Source organism: Gigantopelta aegis, unplaced genomic scaffold (genome assembly GCF_016097555.1).
Source record: "Gigantopelta aegis isolate Gae_Host unplaced genomic scaffold, Gae_host_genome ctg5512_pilon_pilon, whole genome shotgun sequence".
NCBI classification, from domain to species: Eukaryota; Metazoa; Mollusca; class Gastropoda; order Neomphalida; family Peltospiridae; genus Gigantopelta; species Gigantopelta aegis.
In genome coordinates, this window is record NW_024534458.1 from 1 (window position 1) to 21,582 (window position 21,582).

At 30.7% G+C, this 21,582-nt stretch overlaps 1 protein-coding gene across 1 annotated transcript; it reads right to left on the minus strand.

Moving 5' to 3' along the window:
- Positions 1-8,916: 8,916 nt before the first annotated feature.
- On the minus strand, positions 8,917-17,359 carry LOC121366386 (E3 ubiquitin-protein ligase TRIM13-like; the record flags this gene model as incomplete). Its single annotated transcript, XM_041490854.1, has 4 exons — positions 8,917-8,976; positions 15,482-15,660; positions 16,570-16,700; positions 17,067-17,359. Coding segments are annotated over 4 exons (663 nt in total), but the record flags the coding sequence as incomplete, so codon positions are not given.
- Positions 17,360-21,582: the final 4,223 nt, after the last annotated feature.

Genomic DNA, 21,582 nt, shown 5'->3' on the forward strand with positions numbered 1-21,582 from the left:
ATAAAGATAATGACAATGTTAAGAACATTACTAATAACTGTTTCTAAGCAAAGAAATCCTCTTGTGTGTACTTCTTGGTCCTTACTTATATATGTACTTTTTACTAATTAATATGTTAATTCCATATTACTAATCAAAACATCACTGTTGTTAACACTTTTTTAGTGTATTTTGTAGTCATATATACAACCAGAGTAAACATGAGTTGGTTAAACAACCAATCTATTATAACAGTGATATATCTTATTATCATACAATATATTACACTGTATCCAATGAAGGAGTGTACATGATTCATCAACTTGAATTGTATTATAGCGATTGTGAGAGATCTTTTGTAACAACTTTATTATAATTTTTAAAAAAGGGGGGAAGCATACAAAGCTAATTATAATGAAAATTTCAAGAATTCCTGTTCTAGTTAACAGGTCCATACATGATATCAGTAGTATCAGCACCTGGGGCATTGAGCCAGAAAGATCTATTGACTTGGTCAAACTCTTCTCTGCTCAATTTACCATCACCATTGGTATCCAATGTATCAAACATTTGCCTCATTTCTTCTGTTGACCAAAATTAAGAAGTCTCATATAGATTAGCCACTCATCATAGGAAATGAAACTGTCTTTATTAGAATCAAGACAGTTAAAAACACCCATAACAGCTTCATGAGAATGCGACACAAATGTTGACTGGAAAACAAAATACAACTAACACTTCAATATATGATTATGTACTTTATCATTCTGAAGAGAAGTTTGTAAATTTTCAAAGTATTCTTCAAATGATAATTCTTTTCCATCAGCAAATCCAAGATACTTTAACACTTTGATTAAACTATTTACATCATAAAACTGAGAATCAATAGGGTAAATGTTACCTGTTTCTAAAAGCTTCCACATCCTCAGGATGAAAGGTCTTCTCTTTAGCATACAACTCTATATGATCATATACATTTTTGAGACTTGCTTTTTCTTTTTTATCCACATCAACACCAAGAGTGTTTTGGAAAAATTTTTTTGTGCTTCAACTCAAAACTTTCATCTGTAGATGATGAGTACTTCCTAGAAGTAATAATAATAGGAGCACGTAGAAGAGGATATTTGTATTGAGTAGTAGTCAGAGTAGCCTCCTTATCATTGCCATTTTGCTCAGTAGCCCTGAGAATAACAATTTTCTCATTAACAGGTTTATGGTTTTCTCTTAACACCCACCTAAACTACATGATACCAATCCATAACATGTCAATGCATAGCATGTCATGTTGTATTACAATAGAAACTAGAATTAAACATTTTAATTGTCACCCTCAGTGTTTTTGAAATACCATGTATTTACTTTAATGTCTTATTAGTTATATACAATAATTTTCATTGATGTTGGCCCTGTGTGTGAGGACTCTTATTATTAAATGTATAACAAGACAATCCCACATACCACATACATGTCCTTCTGAGAAGTTGTTTGTTGAAGTAAATAAACTGTTGATTCCATATTAATTATATTACTAATCAAAACAGTTAACAGAAATACTGCTGATAAACCATTTATTATTTTCCTGAGGAAAAACTAGTGAAGGATATGATCCTTTAGTGCTAATCATTCTAGTGTTATAAAAAAAGAAAAATAACATTGAGTTGTATTTCATAACATATCACTAACCTAGACAAATTATTAACATCATGAGAACCACTTTCTACAACATAGACACAAACTCTTATTACACAGACAAGTGGGCATGGCTACTTTTTATATTTATTGTATATGTATTAATAATTGCAGAAACCACATCTGGGTTTTATCTACTGGGGGTGGGGAGGGAAGTTCCCCCCCCCCCCCCCCAAAAAAAAATTACAGTGATTTAGTAGCATGAAATTAATAAAAACAAGATTGAGAAGCAGGATGGGAGAAGAAACATTAGAGCATGCAATGAGAATATGTATTGAAAGACCTGAACATTTAACAGATGAAACACTGGAAGAAATTATTGAAAATTACAAAAAAGTCAAGAAAAGAAAAAATAGCATTGTAATTAATAATTATTACTTATTCTCTTTAGTTATTCGCAACAAGTTATTCTATAAAGCTAAAAGTGCATTGGAAGTCAACTTCTCCCCAAAAAATAAATTCTAGATAGAACGCTGGACATAGTAAATCCCAGTTTTATTGATCGTAGATAATTGATGGATGATAATATCCAATGGTTTCAATAGGTTTCATTAATTTATTTAATGGGTTCCAATGATAAAGTACTCATGGATATCAAAAATTATGGAACTGTCCACTAAATTATATTGGAAGAGATACCTGGAACTCATAGCTTTACTTTATAATAGAGACACTGAAAAAAATATGTAATATCACTTTGATAGCTCATGTTTATAATCCTGTTAATTAAAGATATATTTAAACTGTTTCTAAAAGCTTCCACATCCTTGGGATCAAAGGTCTTCTCTTCTCTTGGGCATACAACTCTATTATGTTCATATACATTTTTGAGACTTGCTTTTTCTTTTTTATCTAACATCAACACCAAGAGTCTCTTTGAAAATTTTTTTGTGCTTCAACTTAAAACTTTCATCTCCAGATAATGAATACTTCAGAAGTAATAATAGAAGAAGATATTTATATTGAGTAGTAATCAAGAGTAACCTCCTTATCATTGCCATTTTCTCAGCAGCCTGAGAATAATAGTTCTCTTATTAACAGGTTTATGGTTTCTCTTAACACCAACCTAAACTACATGATACCAATCCATAACATGTCAATGCATAGCATGTCATGTAGATAAAATGTATTACAATAGAAACTACAATTAAAACATTTTGAATTGAGTCACCCTCAATATTTTTGAAATACTACATAATGATTTTAATGTCTTATTAGTTAGACACAATAATGTTATTATTGATGCTGGCCCTGTGTGTGATGGCTCTTATTATTGAATTTATAACAGGACAATCCTACAGTCCACATACATGTCCTTTCTCAGAAGTTGTTTAAATACATGAATTGTCAATTCCATATAAATTATGTTTCTTATCAAAAAAGTTAACAAAAACACTGCTGATAAACCATTCATTATGTTCCAGAGATAAAATAAGTGAAGGATATGATCCTTTTAGTGCTAATTATTCTAGTGTTATAAAAAAGGAAAGATAATGTAGGATTGTGTTTCATAAAATATCACTGGACAAATTATGTAAATCTTAAGAACCTCTTTCTACCACATGGACACAAACACTTATTACACAGACAAGTGAGCATGGCTACCTTTTATATTAATTACACATGTACCAGGTATTAATAATTGCAGAAACCACACAGTAAATCCAGTTTTATTGATCGTAGATAATTGATGGATGCTAATATCCAATGGTTTCAATACATTTCATTATTTCTTTAATGGGTTCCAATGATAAAGTACACATGGATATCAAAAATCATAGAACTGTCAACTCGTGATATTCTAACACAGATACCTGGAACTCATAACTTACTTCATAATAGAGACACTGAATAATTATGTAATATCACTTTGATAGCTCATACTTATAATCCTGTTATTTAAAGATATCCATTCTATGCTACCATATTAAAGAAAGACATATATATATATATAGACTATTGAGAGAATAAGCCATATATTGTACATAATTATGGTTAATTAACAATGCAGTTAATTATTTATCTTCACCATTGCATCCACTCATGATAATATGAATCTAACAAATCTTCTCAAGGCTATTTTTCAATGTATTTTGTACTCAACCAGAGTGATCATGAGCATGAGTTGGTTAAAACAACCAATCTATTTTAACAGTGATATATCTTATTATCATACAATATATTACACTGTATTCAATGAAGGAGTGTACATGATTCATCAGCTTGACTTGTATTGTAGCTATTGTGAGATATCTCATCTGTAACAAGTTTATTCTAACTTTTAAAAAAGGAGAGAACATATAAAACTAATTGAGATTTCATGTAATCTGTTGAGGTCATGAAGTCAATAGTATCAATATTGAGACAGTAAACCACATATATATGCTATATTAGTATGGTAAATTAGCCATGATTGAATTTATTTAACTTGACCACTGCAGCCAATCATGATCAAATTAATCTACTAATCCTCTCAGGACTAGTAGATAAGATAATGGCAATGTTACAGACATAACTAATAACTGTTTCTCAGTAAAGACATCCTCTTGTGCATACTCCTTTTGTTCTTACTTACTGCATACCACATCCTTTTTTACTATTTACTATGTCAATTCTGTATTACTAACAACTTTATTATAATTTTAAAAAAGCACTAATTATTTAGTGTTATAAGAAAAAAGGTCATATTGAATTGTATTTCATAAAAATTTCACTAACCTAGACAAGTCATGAAGATATTGCGAACTACTTTTCTATCAGATGGACATAAACTCTTATTACATAGACAAGTGGGTAACTGTGTATGGACATGGCTACTTTATAATATTTATTACACATGTATTAATAACTGTATTGTAGATCCACATTGTAGATCCTAGTATTTTTGGATCATAGATAATTAATAGATGCTAATATCCGGTGGTTCCAATGAGTTTCAATGACGAAGTATTCAACGAATATCAAAAATCACTGAAACGTGAACTAATTACATTGTAACATAGAAAACCTGGAACCCATAGCTTCACTTCATAACAGAGACACTAAAATAATTAGGTAATATCATTTTGATAGCCCTTCATTATCATGCTGTTATTAAATATATATTTGAATTATTCTATGCTACCATATTAAGCCACACACACACACACACACACACATGTTACAGTAAGATTGTGTATACAGGGATTTTGCAAAATCCCTGAAACTTTCAGGGAGTTTGTGAAATCACTTTTTCACTTAAGGACTTCATAAATTCACTAAAAACTCTAGCGATTTTATGAAATCACTGAAATGAGGCACCAATTATTTCATGAAATCACTGAATGTGATATATTGGTTGAAAATTCATCATTGTTTAAGTGTGTGTAAGGAACTTTATTCATAAATGATTACAATGATAAAATAACAATGTGAAACAGATTAGTTTTAATATCTGTACACAATTCTTTATAACACATTTTCATACACAATCACCACAATGAGACATCTTTTATGAGTCACCTTCAATGTTTTCCAAATACCAATTTACATGTAATTACTTTAACAACTCATTAGTTAATTTTCATTGATGTTGGCTCTGTGTGTGAGGGCTCTTATTATTGAATTTATAACAGGACAATTTTACATATGACATACATATCCTTTCTGATAAGTTGTTTCATGAAGTAAATGAACTGTCAATTCCATATTAATTTTTGTTACTAATCAATACAGTTAACAGAAAACACTGCTGATAAACCATTTGTACTTCATTTGTCCTTACTTCTTAATAGTACTCAATATCTATAGACAATGAGTCATAGGCTCAAAAAGATAAGAGAAAGCTTTGGCATTGATGATGGTAAGGAAATGACATTTGAAGAATATTTCAAAGTATAAAAAAACATATTGATGTATTTATCAACCTTCACTTCACTTTCTGATGACGTTAATGAGGATGTATTTAACTATATTGACTCTGATAAAGATGGTTTTATCTCATATGTTGAGTGGTGAATTGATCTACATGAGGTTTATCAACTTTGGTACATCAGAAGAAATAAAGCAAGTGATCAATGGAATGGATACTAATGATAATGTATGAAATACTGAGCCTGGAAGAATTCATTACTATTACCAGAAGATTCTATCTCAATGCTACTGATGCTGCTACTACTGGTAAAATGTTTGGGTCATGCTAATGTATCTGAACTCTCATACAGTAATACGACATGATAAAGTTTACACCTTTAGTGTCAAACTGTCAATTAATATGTGTCAATGTGTGTATATTGATTGATTACTATATATATATAATATGAAGTATCTATGAAGATATATCGCATAACGCGTATATACACATATAATTATGTTCTATATATATATATATATATATAAGCCAAAGTTACTTCTTGAGTATAATATACATGTATTACATGTGAGAGAAATTTTATAATCATAACTGTACATTCTCTCATTGATACAATGCAATATAGCATATGATTTTTGATATTTCAGAGGAGAATGTCTGCTATTACTAAATATTTAGTACATTATGACAACTTAACATTGTATGTGTATGATGTTTGAATTATAGTTACTCTGAAAAAATTGATTTAACCAATATAATAGTCATTTAGATAGGATATAAGACACCTAGAAGTAGTAAACATCACATTGTTTTCATAACTAATATAATGACTGACATGTGGCAATAAATTAATTAAATGTAAGAGTTATAAAGATTGTGTTCACTAGTGTCACAAACAAAAAAAAACAAAAGAATTTTCATGGATGGTATCCCTGTTTTTTAAGCCTCTAATTATTGAATTTATAAAAGAACAGTTCTATAGACCACATACTTATCCTGACTGAGATGCCGAGTAAATGAATTGTCAATTCCATATTAATTGCATTACTAATCAAAGCAGTTTATGTTGTCAACACTTTTCAATGTATTTTGTAGTCATGTACTCAAACTAGAGTGACCATGAGTTGGTTAAAACAAACAATCTATTTAACATGATACATCTTATTATCATAACAATATATTACACTGTATCCAATGAAGGAGTGTACATGATTCATCAACTTGAATTGTACAGTAGCTATTGTGAGTCAGTGCACAAAATGTATTAGCACATGTGTATAATAAATTAACTTGGAAGATGCTTATTGAATGTGAGCTCTAAAATAAAATGCTAGAGTATCAATTAACAATTAATTATACATCTGTTCTGATATTGATTGACTCATATTATATAGATAGTCAAGACACTCTTTGAGTATAACATGATGTGCTACATGCAAGGAAATTTTATCTTATTAATACATGCAATATAGCTTTTGATGCTTGATTTTTCTGAAGTGAAGGATGTTATTGCTAACTATTGTCCATAAAAACAAAGATATTGTATTTACCACTTCACATTTGCAAGTGTGACATTTGAAATTAAAGTTAGTCTGGAAAAAATTAATTGGTTGATTCAATGAATATAATAGTCATTTAGATTGCATATGAGACATTTAGAAGTAGTAAAATATCACACTGTTTTCATAACTAATATACAGATTGAAACTTGACAGTCATGTAGTAAATGTCAGAGCTATAAAAATTCTTTTTAATGTCTCATTAGTTAAACATAATATTTTCATTGATGCTTGGTCTATATATGATAGCTGTCACTATATCAAGACAGCCCACATATCAACATACTCGTACTTCTGATGAGTCATTTGTTAAAGAAGATGAGCAGTAATTTCCCTAGTAATTATATTAGTAATGAAAAGAGTAACCGTAAGGTACAAATTTTTGAGGATTTAAATTTTCGTGTTTTTTTAAATTTTTGCTACAGTACTAGCACATTGTCCTTGATTACCATACATTTTCTTTTTTTTGTATACTTTTCTTTCCATCACACCTTAATGTAGTTTGAAGTACTTCTATATTATTAAAAGTTGGCCAAATACTGTGTTGGCAAACTGAAGCGAAGGTATTTTTTTTGTTTTTTTCTCTTTGGTTGAGTTGATTTAACATTTAATGTAGTTAGACCTGAAGTTTCCCCTCATCATAACTTGATTCTGAACTTTCCAGATAAGTGACATTAGTTTTTTAACTTTGGTTTCATTAGAACTGAGCTATCCTCATCACAACTTGATTCTGAACTTTCCTGTCCTTGTCACAAGTTATAGGATGAAAGATATCATCTTCATTTCTTCAAAATTCGATAGATGTTGTTTGATGTAACAGTAAATTTTTTGAATTCCTACTATTGGACATCCAGTTGGTATTTAGCTGAAAACTATATGTGCCCTGATATATGTTGGAGTGAATTCTATCTCTATTTGATTTCACTGGCTACCACTATAGGACAAGTTGATTTCAATTTTGTTGTTGTGACCAATTTACATTCCCACTTTACAAGGTGTGCTAATGGCTCATTTAGAATAATGACAAGAGTTGTCTTTTCAATCTCCCCATCCTCGTATATTTCAGCTGTATATCTTTAAGGTCTACCCTGTGTAAAATGTAGCATCTTTAGCAACAGAGAGTGTACCAAGACTTGACAAATATTCAGAAACTGACTTATGAAAATCAGTAAGTGGGGTAGTAGAACTAAATTTACTGATGGTCACCAACTGCACTATCAAGCTCTGTTAAAACGGTGTAGAAGCTGATTCAACAGTGACATATCTGCCCTTCACTACCTTGTTTTTTTTTGATAGCATTTTCACTAAATGCTTGACACTCTCAATTTGAGATAATAAAAACTTCAAGATGATCTCTTGATTAGTTGGCCCATATTGTCTTGCTGTCTTCAGTGCAATTGGAACTCAACTTGTGTTAGAAGCTCCTCCTTCATTGCTTTATTTTTTGTTAAATACTCATCACAGACTCCATTTACTCTAGCTTTCAAGCTTATCTCGTCGACATTACACACTCGCTGTTCAAATTTCCCCATTCTCAACTTAAAAACACGACAAAGACAAATTTGAATTCTTTTTTCCCTTTTTTCTCAATGCTTTGAGTCATTGTTTTAATCCGTTTCATCAACTCATCTTGAACATTCTTCAAAAAGTCATAACTATGCCCTTTATTGAGTAGTCTCTAACATACACATACAACATACCATGTATCACATGTTTTACAGAAGATCTCTAGCTTATATTTTGGTGATGAGGGCATAAACAGGCGTTTGGTATAGCATATTTAATTGTCAACAAGGGTTGCTTCATTGAAGCGATTTTGTGAGTAGCAAACATTTTTACTTTTATTGTGCATGTCTTGACAATAACTACACAAATACTCACCACAGTCTTGACAGTAGCCTCAGCTACCTCACCAGAGGTACATAAACCACACATCTTTGCCTCTTCTTCTTTGAAGTACCTTTAGCTGCCTCTAACTTTGGTAAAATGGAGAGATCACAAAGATAATTAGCCATATCTCCTTTGGTATCTGAATCACTGAGACATGTAAATATTACAGTCTCCACAGAGACTGCTGATACCGGATAATTCATTTTGTAGCTTTAGTCAGTGTTTATATCATGCCATGTATTTTCTAAAACAATTATAGAATGATTTCTTCAATTATAATCTTGTTAGAGCTTTACAGTATTCATAAGGTGGCATAGAAATAAATGGAAATATCTGTTAACGTGTTTAATGTAATAGCAAAATTGCTAATAATTAAGTCACATGACAAAATGACTGACTTACACAACAATGTGCACAGCATCATTTATATGCACTTCAGGATTGATTGCAAAACAAGTTATTGGAAAATTATTCATATATTTTGTTTGGATAAGAATTTTTATAACAACTTTAAAATGCACTAGCTCTACATAAATTGTCAGCAGTTATATTACTTAGATTATGTAAGTAGTTACTGCATTGACACCAATCAAAGAATAAGTAATAAGTCTTCTAGTGCAGCTCATTTTAGTAGGTAAAAAGATCAGATTATCTCATTCTTGCATGTATTATTCTTGAGAATGATAACAATACATGATCAGGAAAAAATTGAAAATGTAATGTTGAAATTTTGTCAAATTAGATAAATGATAAGATTTGGTGAAATTATAGAGAGGTATTTTGAGGGGTATTTCTTTGAAATAATTAGTTATCAAACTTAGAGTGCTGAATTTTTTCCACTTGGCACACACCGCATGCCAGACAGTCCTATAATGTTAACTATATATATTTGTATGTTCATTACCCTCGTTATTCTTTATTGTTGTATGCAACAATTAAAGGCAAAGAATGAAATCAAAACACACTCTTTAACCATGATGCATACAACTACTGTCTGATAAACTTTTTATTAAATTTCATTAACTCTAATCATGTGTGGAACAACAGTGGGTGCATGCCCCAAACTTTTTCAAGCAAGCTTGGCTTCTCTACATCTATCATCATCTGATCAAGTTGGTAAGAGTTACCCAGACATTTAAATATTATAGTCTTCCATAGACACTGCCTGCTAATTAGTCAATCTTTTAGCTCTTATTGCCATGTGTCTAGTTATTGCCATGTGTCATGTCAGTATCTTCCAAACAATTATAGGATGACTAATTAATTTTAATCTTGTTAGAGTTTTATAGTATACTAACATACCAGAAGGTGCTATAGAACATACAACTACTGTACGATTTGGTGTCTGTTTGTAAAGTAATTTATAGTTCAGACCAATTCTGTTCCTGACTTTCCTATTTAACAATTAGTTTTACAAAGTCTGCAGAATTATATATACCACACATCACATTGGATGCTATATGGTGGACCAGGAGAATGTCTACAATTTGGAGAGTTAGTGTAAAGATTTTAGTGAAACTGCTTACATAAGCAAACAAAAGTTAAAAACTGGACAGTAAAATTAATGCCATTAACTATTGGATTTAAGAGTTTCAATATAATAGGCAGAATTGCTAATAATTAGATCACATGACAAAGTGACTGTCTTACACATAACAATGGGCACAGCATCCATTTACATGCACTTCAGATTGTTTACAATGACACTTATTGGAAAATTATTCATGTATTTTTATTTGGACATATTTTTTCAAAACGTTTAAAGCCCACTTACTTAAATAATATGTAATACTGTTACCATGTGTTATACTCAATAAAGAGTAGAGGTTTCATAGAATAATACAAATAAACAAGAATTGGCATTCTATAAATACAATTCTATAACTGAAAGAACAAGAACATACTATAGTCTAAAGACAGAAGTTGAAATGTACTGTGATCTTTTACATCTAAATACAATAGGACCTCTAAGAGATAAGGTATAAGAGACATCATTCCTTCTTTAATAGTGATGTAGTTCAAGGATATGCTAACATGCTAGCACAAGTAAGAAGATAATATCAAGTCCTGTAGTTAATACCCAGTCCTGTAGAGCATCACTTGAGGACCTTATAATGATAGTATATGTAGTTATTATGATACTGTTAGTACCTGATATAATACAGTACAATCATTGAGTTTATATCCATGCCACAATTAGTATTAGTACACTTGACTTTTTTCCATTCTTATCCATAGTGGCAATAAAAACTTAAAGTAGTTGTTAGTCCAGGATTGTTAATGCTCACAAGAGCAGCAGTAAACCCCATTAATAGCATCATTATTAACCTATCCAGAACCTACTCTATAATGCAATATGATTAGGAGAATACCAACCTGCTACACTGCCTTGTATTGTACAAGTGATTACTCCTTGTGTCTGTGGACATACTCCATGATTACACTCTAGACTTGCAACTAAAGCTTCTATGTTCCTAATTATAGTACTAAATACATAATATACAATTTCCAAATCATAACAATAGTGTAGTTCTCTGAATTCTTTGTGATATTATATGTAATTAGTGGTACAACCTGTAGTACTAATCAATTAAGTAATCCCTATACATGAAGTTTTATAAAATGATTACTTAGGTTTTCATTCTCACTGTCCAGAATAACAAGACACTTCCTAAAACCTAAGCATTAACTATATACAGCAATGCATTACTTCTTGCCTGAAATATAGGCCCTTCTAACATTAACTAACACAAAACATGTCTCTTCCTGCTGAACCCATAGGCACACACTTCTAATATAAATGTCACCCAAAATGTTAATGTTGTCATCCTTGATAATGGTCATATAAAAGCTGTAAATATTATTTTTCTAGATAAATAATGCTGACAAGTAAATCTTGGTCATTAATGCATAGTATCATTTTCAATGTGTCACTATATACTGTAAGATGTCCAATGATATGATATACTACCATAATATGATTTTAGTATTACCTAAAAAAACTTGGAAACAAGAAATAAAAAATCTATTTTAAAAAAAGCATTTAGTGTTGACAACATTTGGATATAGTACATGGAATTTATAACATGTGGTCTGTATAGCATGTCATATTTATATATGGATTGTATTTGAACGTAATATAAGTTATTGTTATTATATAATTATATATGTCAGTGTATTTATTTATCAGGATTACATTTCTTAAAGGATGATGTTCATGTCAACATCATTTTTAAAGTATGAAAATCACTTGTAATGAACTTGTTGAAATGACCATGCCAAAAAGTAAGCATAACGCTATATGTGACACACTACTTCCATATAGCAATTCCTACATGTGGCTTACATGATGTTGTATTATTACTTGAATAATTACTACTTATATAGGAAGTTTTTTATTTGGGAATGATTGTTTTGTAACAAATCTTTACTTTGTTTTTTACTTATGTAATATAGTTTACTGTTATTGTATCATATATATAGAGATTATTAATGCTTTTTGTTATTATTTATGAAATAGTTTATATTTGCTGAAAGGAAAGATTATACTCATGTCAGCATCAATTTAAAAAAAATTAAACAATCATTAATTAAAGATATAACTTAACATCATCATATATTGGATCTAATTGGGTATACTAAACATGGAGCATCTATATTGTAGCTCCTCTTCCTCATAATGAATAGACCATAAATGTAGCAATGACAGCAGTTAATAGAGAGAAAGGAAAATACTGACTGGTATACTCACTGTTAAACAATTCAATAATGTAACATGTTTGTTTATTACCTGAGGTTTGTTATTTCTCATTACCTGCAATGAAAATATAATTGTACTCATACACTTTAAACTATAATTACTTGAACATGTACAAACAGTTGAAGTTACAGCGCTGTAGGTATTTTGAATGAAGACTGAAGAGCTCAAGTAAGTGTCTATAAAAAATAATAAGTAATCTTGGTAGTCCAACTTGACTATAATATTGGAACTACCAGTTAAGAAAAAAGATATGGTGTTTGCTGGAGTTGACAATGATATCAATGAATTTTGTAGTTTCTATAGGCATCACAAATGATTAATAAGTGATACACTTCCATTTTTATAACAATAGTGTAATTCTCTTTTATTTTTGAAGTGATATAAGTGATTATTGACCACAATCTGTAGAACTAATGAAATATTAATTAATAAATTTAAAATTGTTAATTCTTACCATCTAAAGTGAACACAGTATATTTGACACAGAGTTCTAAACTTATTAACAGCATCAAGACCTACTACTCTGTACTGATATTCTACTGACTGAAGAGACCAGATAGATACCATTAATACTGGTGATATTACTACCAGCACTAAGACTACTGATCAATATATATTTATCACTGGTTGTCCTGATCTCAAAAGTATAGTTAACTGTACAGTTAGGTAACAAAAGGTAGGAGACCAGTTGAGAGTGATTGAAGTGTTTTTTGAGAGCTGTAAAACCCAGTCCTGTAGGAACATCACTTGAGGACCTATAATGATATACATGTTATTTATATATGATACTGTTAGTACCTGATATAATAATAGTACAAGTCATTGAGTGTGAGGTTCTTGCATTCCATCACACACCTGACTTGCGTTTCATTCTTATCAGTAGTGGCAATAAAACTTAAATTAGTTTTAAGTCCAGAATTATTGATAGGGTTTTTCTTGGGTCGGGGAATTCCTAAAATAATATGTACTGTATAATCTTTATCATATATCACATATCAAACAATGAAAATTACCAATTGTCTTAATGGCTCTATAGCAGTATATCTAGTACTTAATAGTACTTGGGTTACATTGTCTAGAGTCTATTCCATTGTTTTCCTACTGAAATAATGGTATATAGATATTTAAAAATGATCCTGGTAACACTAAATCGTTCCATAAGGGAATGCTTCACTAGATACTTAGAGGAAGTCCTTTGACAAGAAGGTGTGATATAATTTGTGACCACACCTCTCATCAAGGTTTACAGAGGTAATAGTGGAAAGCTTTTGAGATATGGTTATGTATCATGAACAGGAGCATATGTTGTCAAGTAAGTGTGCAACAAGCACTTCACTAATGAGTTTTTTTAAAGCAATTATGGGTTTCGATAGCTTTTTGAATGTTCCATAAATGCGATCCTAATTTCTTAAAGGCACTCTTTGTAACACACAAATATTCAATTGGTATTACTAAAACATAAAACTAGACAAAGAAATTTCATTAAATATATTTCATGTTCAGATAAATTACATCAGAAAATCCTTTAACTGTTTAACAAGTTTGACTGGTTTATTAGACAAATATTAAAGTGATTGGCCAGCATACTGATATTCTACTACTGAGACTCTTTAAGACTAGTAGATACATCAGAAAAAAAATTTTATGATAGCGGCTTTAGGTTTTATAGTACAGAGAGGAGGAGGATGAAGGAAAGAGTCTCACCAGTGCGGGAGCCTAAATGATAAACACTTTAGAACAACTTGATGATTTAGTTAAGCTAACATACTCCACTTTTATAACAATAGTGTAATTCTCTTTATTTTTTTGGAAGTGTGATATAAGTGATTATTTGACACAGTCTGTAGAACTAATAGCCTAAATATTAGTTAGTAAATAGAATTTTTTATTTTCATTCTTACCATCTCAAAGGGAACACTGTATATTGACTATAGCTGGACCTAATCTATTAATAGTATCAGGACCCTACTACTCTAAACAATTGATACTCTACTGACTAAGAGAGTCCCAGTAGAATACATTATACCTGGTGATATTACTACCAGTACTAAGACTACTGATCAATATATATATCACTGGTTGTCCTGATCTCAACATGATCATTGAACATCTTGCGTATTTGGTTAGATAGTTATGACTTTTTCCTTCTTCCATCTACAAGGAAATAAGTTGGCCTATAAATGTAAACAACCCTTTCAATTCCACAATGTTATACATTCACTTATCTTTACTCCATACCATAGAACACATAAATTAAAGGTTATAAATAAGTTGAGAAAAGTAAAGATTAAGTACCAACAATGATTCCCTGTTCTACAACACTTTTAGGTATATCACACACTGAATCAAAGCAAAAATCTTGAATTATAGTCCTAATTAACATACATGCCTACTACCAGTACGATGACCTAGTACTTTATTACTACTAGTATGTTGTTAATGTTTCATGGATTAACTGATGTATTGGATATTACTGACAAATGTTATATTACAAATATATGTCTTAATAAACCAAATTACTGATAACAAAGATTACTGCCACTTAATGAGACACACCTCCCCTGAGAATTCTTCTGCATGTAACCATTCACTCTACAGTAAACAAGTAAATAAACACACAAACATAATCATACAAAGTAAGAAAATAATGCAGAAATTAATTTAGTATAGGAATAGCTTTGTTTTAAGTTTTCTGATGACTTTGTATCTTTCTTTGTAACTCCTCTCTCTCTTTCTTCATTCTCTTCTATTTGCGTCTCTCATCTATCCGTTTCTTCCAGGCTGGTTTCTCTTCTTCTTGATCCATCACATCTGATGTCTCAAGCTGTTCTGGTGTTTCTTGTCCTTTTGTTTTAACTTCTTTCTCTTTTACTTCATTTTCTCTCTTCTTGCGTCTTTCCTCTGCCGTTTCTTCCAGGCTGGTTTCTCTTCTTCTTGATCCATCACATCTGATGTCTCAAGCTGTTCTGGTGGTTCTTGTCCTTTGTTTTAACTTCTTTTCTCTTTCATTTCATTCTCTCTCTGCTTGCTTACGTCTTTCCTCTAGCCGTTTCTTCCCAGGTTGGAATCTCTTCTTTGTTCAACAACACTAATCTCTTTGGCTTTTCAGGTGGTTTCATCCGTTTTTGCCATAACTTGACATAGTTGGAGCTGAGTTATTAGTGAAAGTTAATCCATAACTCGATGTATCTGTCTGAATATCTTCCTAGTAACTTCCTCCATATGCTCCACTACAAGATCTATTGTATTTTCCAACATATCTTCAAAAATGTATTCATAAACAGTAACAGCAAATTTTTGGATTCCTACTATTGGACATCCAGTCGGTATTAGCTGAAAACTATATGTCCCTGAATATCATTGGAGTGAATTCTATCTCTAATTGATTATCATTGGCTACCACTACAGGACAGGTTTGCTTCAAGTTATCGTTGTGACCATATTACATTCCCATTTTATGAGGTGTGCTAATGGCTCATTTAAAACGTAGACAAGAGTGGTTTTCTTGTATATGAACACTGTACTTGTATCTTGAAGACTTCCTTGTGTAAATGTAGCATCTTAGCAACAGAAAGTGTACCCAAGACTTGACAAATTAGAACTGATTTTTTTAAATCAGTAAGTGGGTAGTAGAACTAAATATTATTTGTGATTGTCAGCAACTGCACTATCAAGCTCTGTTAGATGGTGAAGGAGTTGATTCAACAATGATAATTGTCTGCCCTTCACTACCTTGTTTTTTTGATAGCGTTCACTAAATGTTTGACAACTCTCAACTTGAGATAATAAAACTTCAAGATGCATCTTTAGTTGCCCATATTGTCTTGCTGTCTTCAGTAAACTTGGACTCAACTTGTTTCAAAAGCTCCTCCTTCATTGCTTGTATCTTTGTTATATACTCATCATATGTTGCAATTATCTCAGCTTCAAGCTTATCACGTTGACTACACACTCGCTGCTCCAAATTTCTCAACTGAAACAAGACAAGATTTGAATTCTTTTCCCTTTTTCTTGATGCTTTGTGTCATTGATTTTAATTCGTTTTGTCACTTCATGGTGAACATTCTTCAAGAAATCATAGTTATGTCCTTTATGAGTAGATTCTAACATACACATTGAACATACCAGTGTATCACAAGTCTTACAAAAGATCTCTAGTTCATATTTTTTGAGTGATAAGGACATGAGGCAGACTGTTTAGTAGCATATGTAATTGTTGACAAGGCTTCCATTGAAGTGATTTTGTGAGTAGCAAACGTTTTTACTTTCTGTGGCATGTCTTGACAATAACTATACAAATACTCACCACAGTCTTGACAGTAACCTACAGCTACCTCACCAGAGGTACATAAACCACACATCTTGCCTCTTCTTTCCTTGAAGTAGCTTTGGCTGCCTCTAACTCTGGTAAAATGGAGAGATCACAAAGATAATTAGCCACATCTCCTTTGGGTATCTCATGTTTAGCTCTACATTGAGGACAACTGAGATAGCTCTTTTCTTTACTCACAAGTCCTTGTAGACACTTCAAACAATATATATGAAGAACAGGAAGAACACGAGGATCACTAAAGAGGTCCAAACAAATACTACACTTGAGATTACTAGCAGGAACAACAGAAGGGTAGCCATCTTACTGAGTTGAAGGAGTGGTGACGTTATATACATGTATATAGTCTTAATATATCCTATATCAGTATAATTTATATGTACACTGCATTGTAGTAGTTATATTACTTAGATTATTTAAGTATCTACTGCATTGATAACAATCAAAGAGCAAGTTATAAATCTTCTAGTGGCAGCTCACTTCTTAAGTAGATAAGATCCGGTTTTCTCATACTGCATACTTAATCTTGAGAATTATAATAATACATGATCAGACAAAATTGAAATGAAGTGTTGAAATTAGGGTAATTTGTCAAATTGGATGTATTATTATAAAATTTATTATTTAGCATATATTATGTAATAAATGAACTTGTAAGATGTTTATTGAATGTGAGCTCTAAAAATGATATGCTAAAGTATCAATTAGTAATACATCTGTTTTTGATATTGATGGACTCACATTATATAGATAGCTAGGTTATTCTTTGAGTATAATATGCATGTACTACACACGAAGAAATCTATTGATACAATGCAATATAACTTACATTGATTGTTATTGTTAACTATTGTACATATGAACAAAGATATCGTATTTGCTAAATTCACATCACATATGTATGATGTTTAAATTAAAGTTAGTCTTGAAAAATTAATTGGTTGATTCAATGAATACAATAGTCATTTAGATGTTACCTGTTCTGTAAGCTTCATATCCTTGGGATCAAGGTCTCTTTTGGCATACAACTCTATATGTTCATATACATTTTGAAACTTGCTTTTTCTTTTTTTATCTGTATCAACACCAAGAGTCTCTTTGAAAAAATTTTTTTGTGCTTAACTCAAAACTTTTATCTGCAGATAATGAGTACTTCTAGAAGTAATAATAATGGGACTACATAGAAGAGAATATTTGTATTGAGTAGCAGTTAAGAGTAACCTCCTTATCATTCCCATTATGCTCAGTAGCCCTTGAGCATATTATTGAATCAGTTTTTTCATTAATAGGTTTTATGGCTTCTCTCAACACCCACCTAAACTACATGATACCAAAATGTAGTCTCCTGTCAGTACATATAACATATCAAATAGATAAAATGTATTATAATAGAAAATATAGTTATATATATTAATTGAGTTACCATCAATGGTTTCCAAATAAAAATTTACATGTAATTTTACTTTAATGTCATTAGTTACACAATGATTTTCATTGATGTTGGTCCTGTATGTGCTGATTGTCATTATGGAATTAAAAATAGGACAATCCTACACACAAACACATGCATGTCAATTGCATATTAATTATGTTACTAATCAAAATAGTTAACAGAAACACTGTTGATAAAACCATTCATTTGGTTCAGATGTTAAATCAATGAAGAGTATGTTCTTCTTAGCGCTAATCATTCTAGTGTTTTAAGAAAAAGAAAGATAACATTGGTTGTATTTCATAATGTTCACTAAACTAGACAAGTCATGAACATATTGAGAGCCACTTTCTATATACCACATTGACATAAACTCTTATTACATAGACAAGTGAATAACTATGTGTGAACATGGCTACTTTATGATATTTATTATATTAGAAATAATAACTGTGAAAACCACATGGTAGGTACTGGTATTTTTTTATCAAGGAAACCATATTATATTTAAAGACACATTAATATATTATATATATATTATATTTAATAGACACATTGGAAGAATTATGTAACATCACTTGGATAGGTATTAAATATCTTGTTCATCATGCGGTTCTGTTTTCATAATATGTTAAAAAATTTTATGCTATATACATTAAAGCCATATGTATATGTATATATATATGTATATATGTATGTATGTATGTATATATGTATGTATGTATGTATACACATTATTGGAGACAGTAAGCCATATATGCTAAATGAATATGGTTTATTAGATTATAAGTTTATTTAGCTTGACCACTGCAGCCAATCTTGATAAAAGTAATCTAACAATTTCTTCAGGGCTACTAGATAAGATAATGCAGTGTTAAGGACATTACTAATAACTGTTACTCAGCAAAGGCATCCTTTTGCGTGTACTCCTTTTGTCCTTACTTTATATACTTACATTATGTACTTTTTTTGTAATTAATATGTTAATTCCATTTTACTAATCAAAACATCATCTGTTGTTAATACTTTGCAAAGTATTTTGTAGGCATGTACACAACCAGATTGACCATGAGTTTGGTTAAACAACCAATCTATTATAACAGTGATATATCTTATTATCATACAATATATTACACTGAAATCTAATGAAGGAGTGAAACATGGATTCACATCAGTTTGAATTGTAATGTAGTGATTGTGAGATATCTCATTTGTAACAACTTTGTTATAATTTTAAAAATAGGGGAAGCATACAAAACTAATTATAATGAAAATTTCAAGAATTTCTGTTCTAGTTAAACAGGTCCATACATAATGTCAGTAGTATCAGCACCTGGGGCATTGAGCCAGAAAGATCTATTGACTTGACCAAACTCTTCCCTGCTCAATTTACCATCACCATTGGTATCCATGCATCAAACATTTGCCTCATTTCCTCTGTTGAGCCAAAATTAAGAAGCCTCATATAGATTAGCCACTCATCATAGGAAATGAAACTTGTCTTTATTAGAATCAAGACAATTAAAAAACACTCATAACAGCTTCATGAGAAAGTGATGCAATTGTTTGACTGGAAAATAAAAATACAACTAACACTTCAATATATGATTATGTACTTTATCATTCTGAAGAGAAGTTTGTACATTTTCAAAGAATTCTTCAAATGAAAATTCTTTTCCATCAGCAAGTCCAAGGTACTTGAACACTTTGATTAAAACTATTTACATCATAAAACTGAGAATTTATAAGATAAATGTTACCTGTTTCTAAAAGCCTCCACATCCTTGGGATCAAAGGTCTTTCTCTTGGGTATACAACTCTATATGTTCATGTACATTTTTCAGACTTGCTTTTTCTTTTTTATCCTGCATCAACACAAGAGTGTTTTTGAAAATTTTTTTGTACTTCAACTCAAAACTTTTATCTGCAGATAATGAGTACTTCCTGAAGTAATAATAATAGGAGCACGAAGAAGAGGATATTTGTATTGAGTAGTAGTCAAGTAGTAGCCTCCTTATCATTGCCATTTTGAATCAGTAGCCCTGAGAATAACAATTATCTATTAACAGGTTTTGGTTTCTCTAACACACCACCCTAAACTACATGATACCAATCCATAACATGTCAATGCATAGTATGTCATGTTGTCATATTACAATAGAAAACTAGAATTAAACATTTTCATTGAGTCACCCTCATATTTTGAAATACTACATAATGATTTAATGTCTTATTAGTTAGACACAATATTATTATGATGTTTGATGTTGGCTCTTATTATTGAATTTATAACAGGACAATCCTACAGTCCACATACATGTCCTCTTCTGAGAAGTTGTTTAAATACATGAATTGTCAAATTCCATATAAATTATGTTTCTTATCAAAAAAGTTAACAGAAAACACTGCTGATAAACCCATTCATTATCTTCCGAGATAAAATTAGTGAAGGATATGATCCTTTTAGTGCTAATTATTCTAGTGTTATAAAAAAGGAAAGATAACGTAAGATTGTGTTTCATAAATATCACTGGACAAATTATGAAAATCTTAAGAACCTCTTTCTACCAATAGACACAAACTATTATTACATAGACAAATGGATAACTATGTGTGGGCATGGCTACTTTTTTATATTTATTACACATGTATTAATAATTGCAGAAACCCACATAGTGAATCCCAGTTTTTTTTGATCGTAGATAATGATGGATGGTAATATCCAATGGTTTCAATAGATTCATTATTCCAGCCTCGTCACCAGTTGTACGTCAACCACGACTACCTTCCTGAATTGAATATCTTAAATCTCCGAACAACAATGGCAGATAACACTATAATATATATATATATATATATATATACAAAAATTTTCTCAATGACGTCAACAAATCATTACAATAAATTTACAATAAGTCCCAATATACTACAATATTTAACCCTGGTTCAAAACAATTGTTAAACCGATTACACTTGACGTAGTAGCAATGAGAGCTATGGGAATTCTTTAGTGTATTCATTATTTAACAAAAAACTTATGTTGGCCTTGTGCTTGATTTTACTGTGGAATTTATATGGACAATCCTAACATAC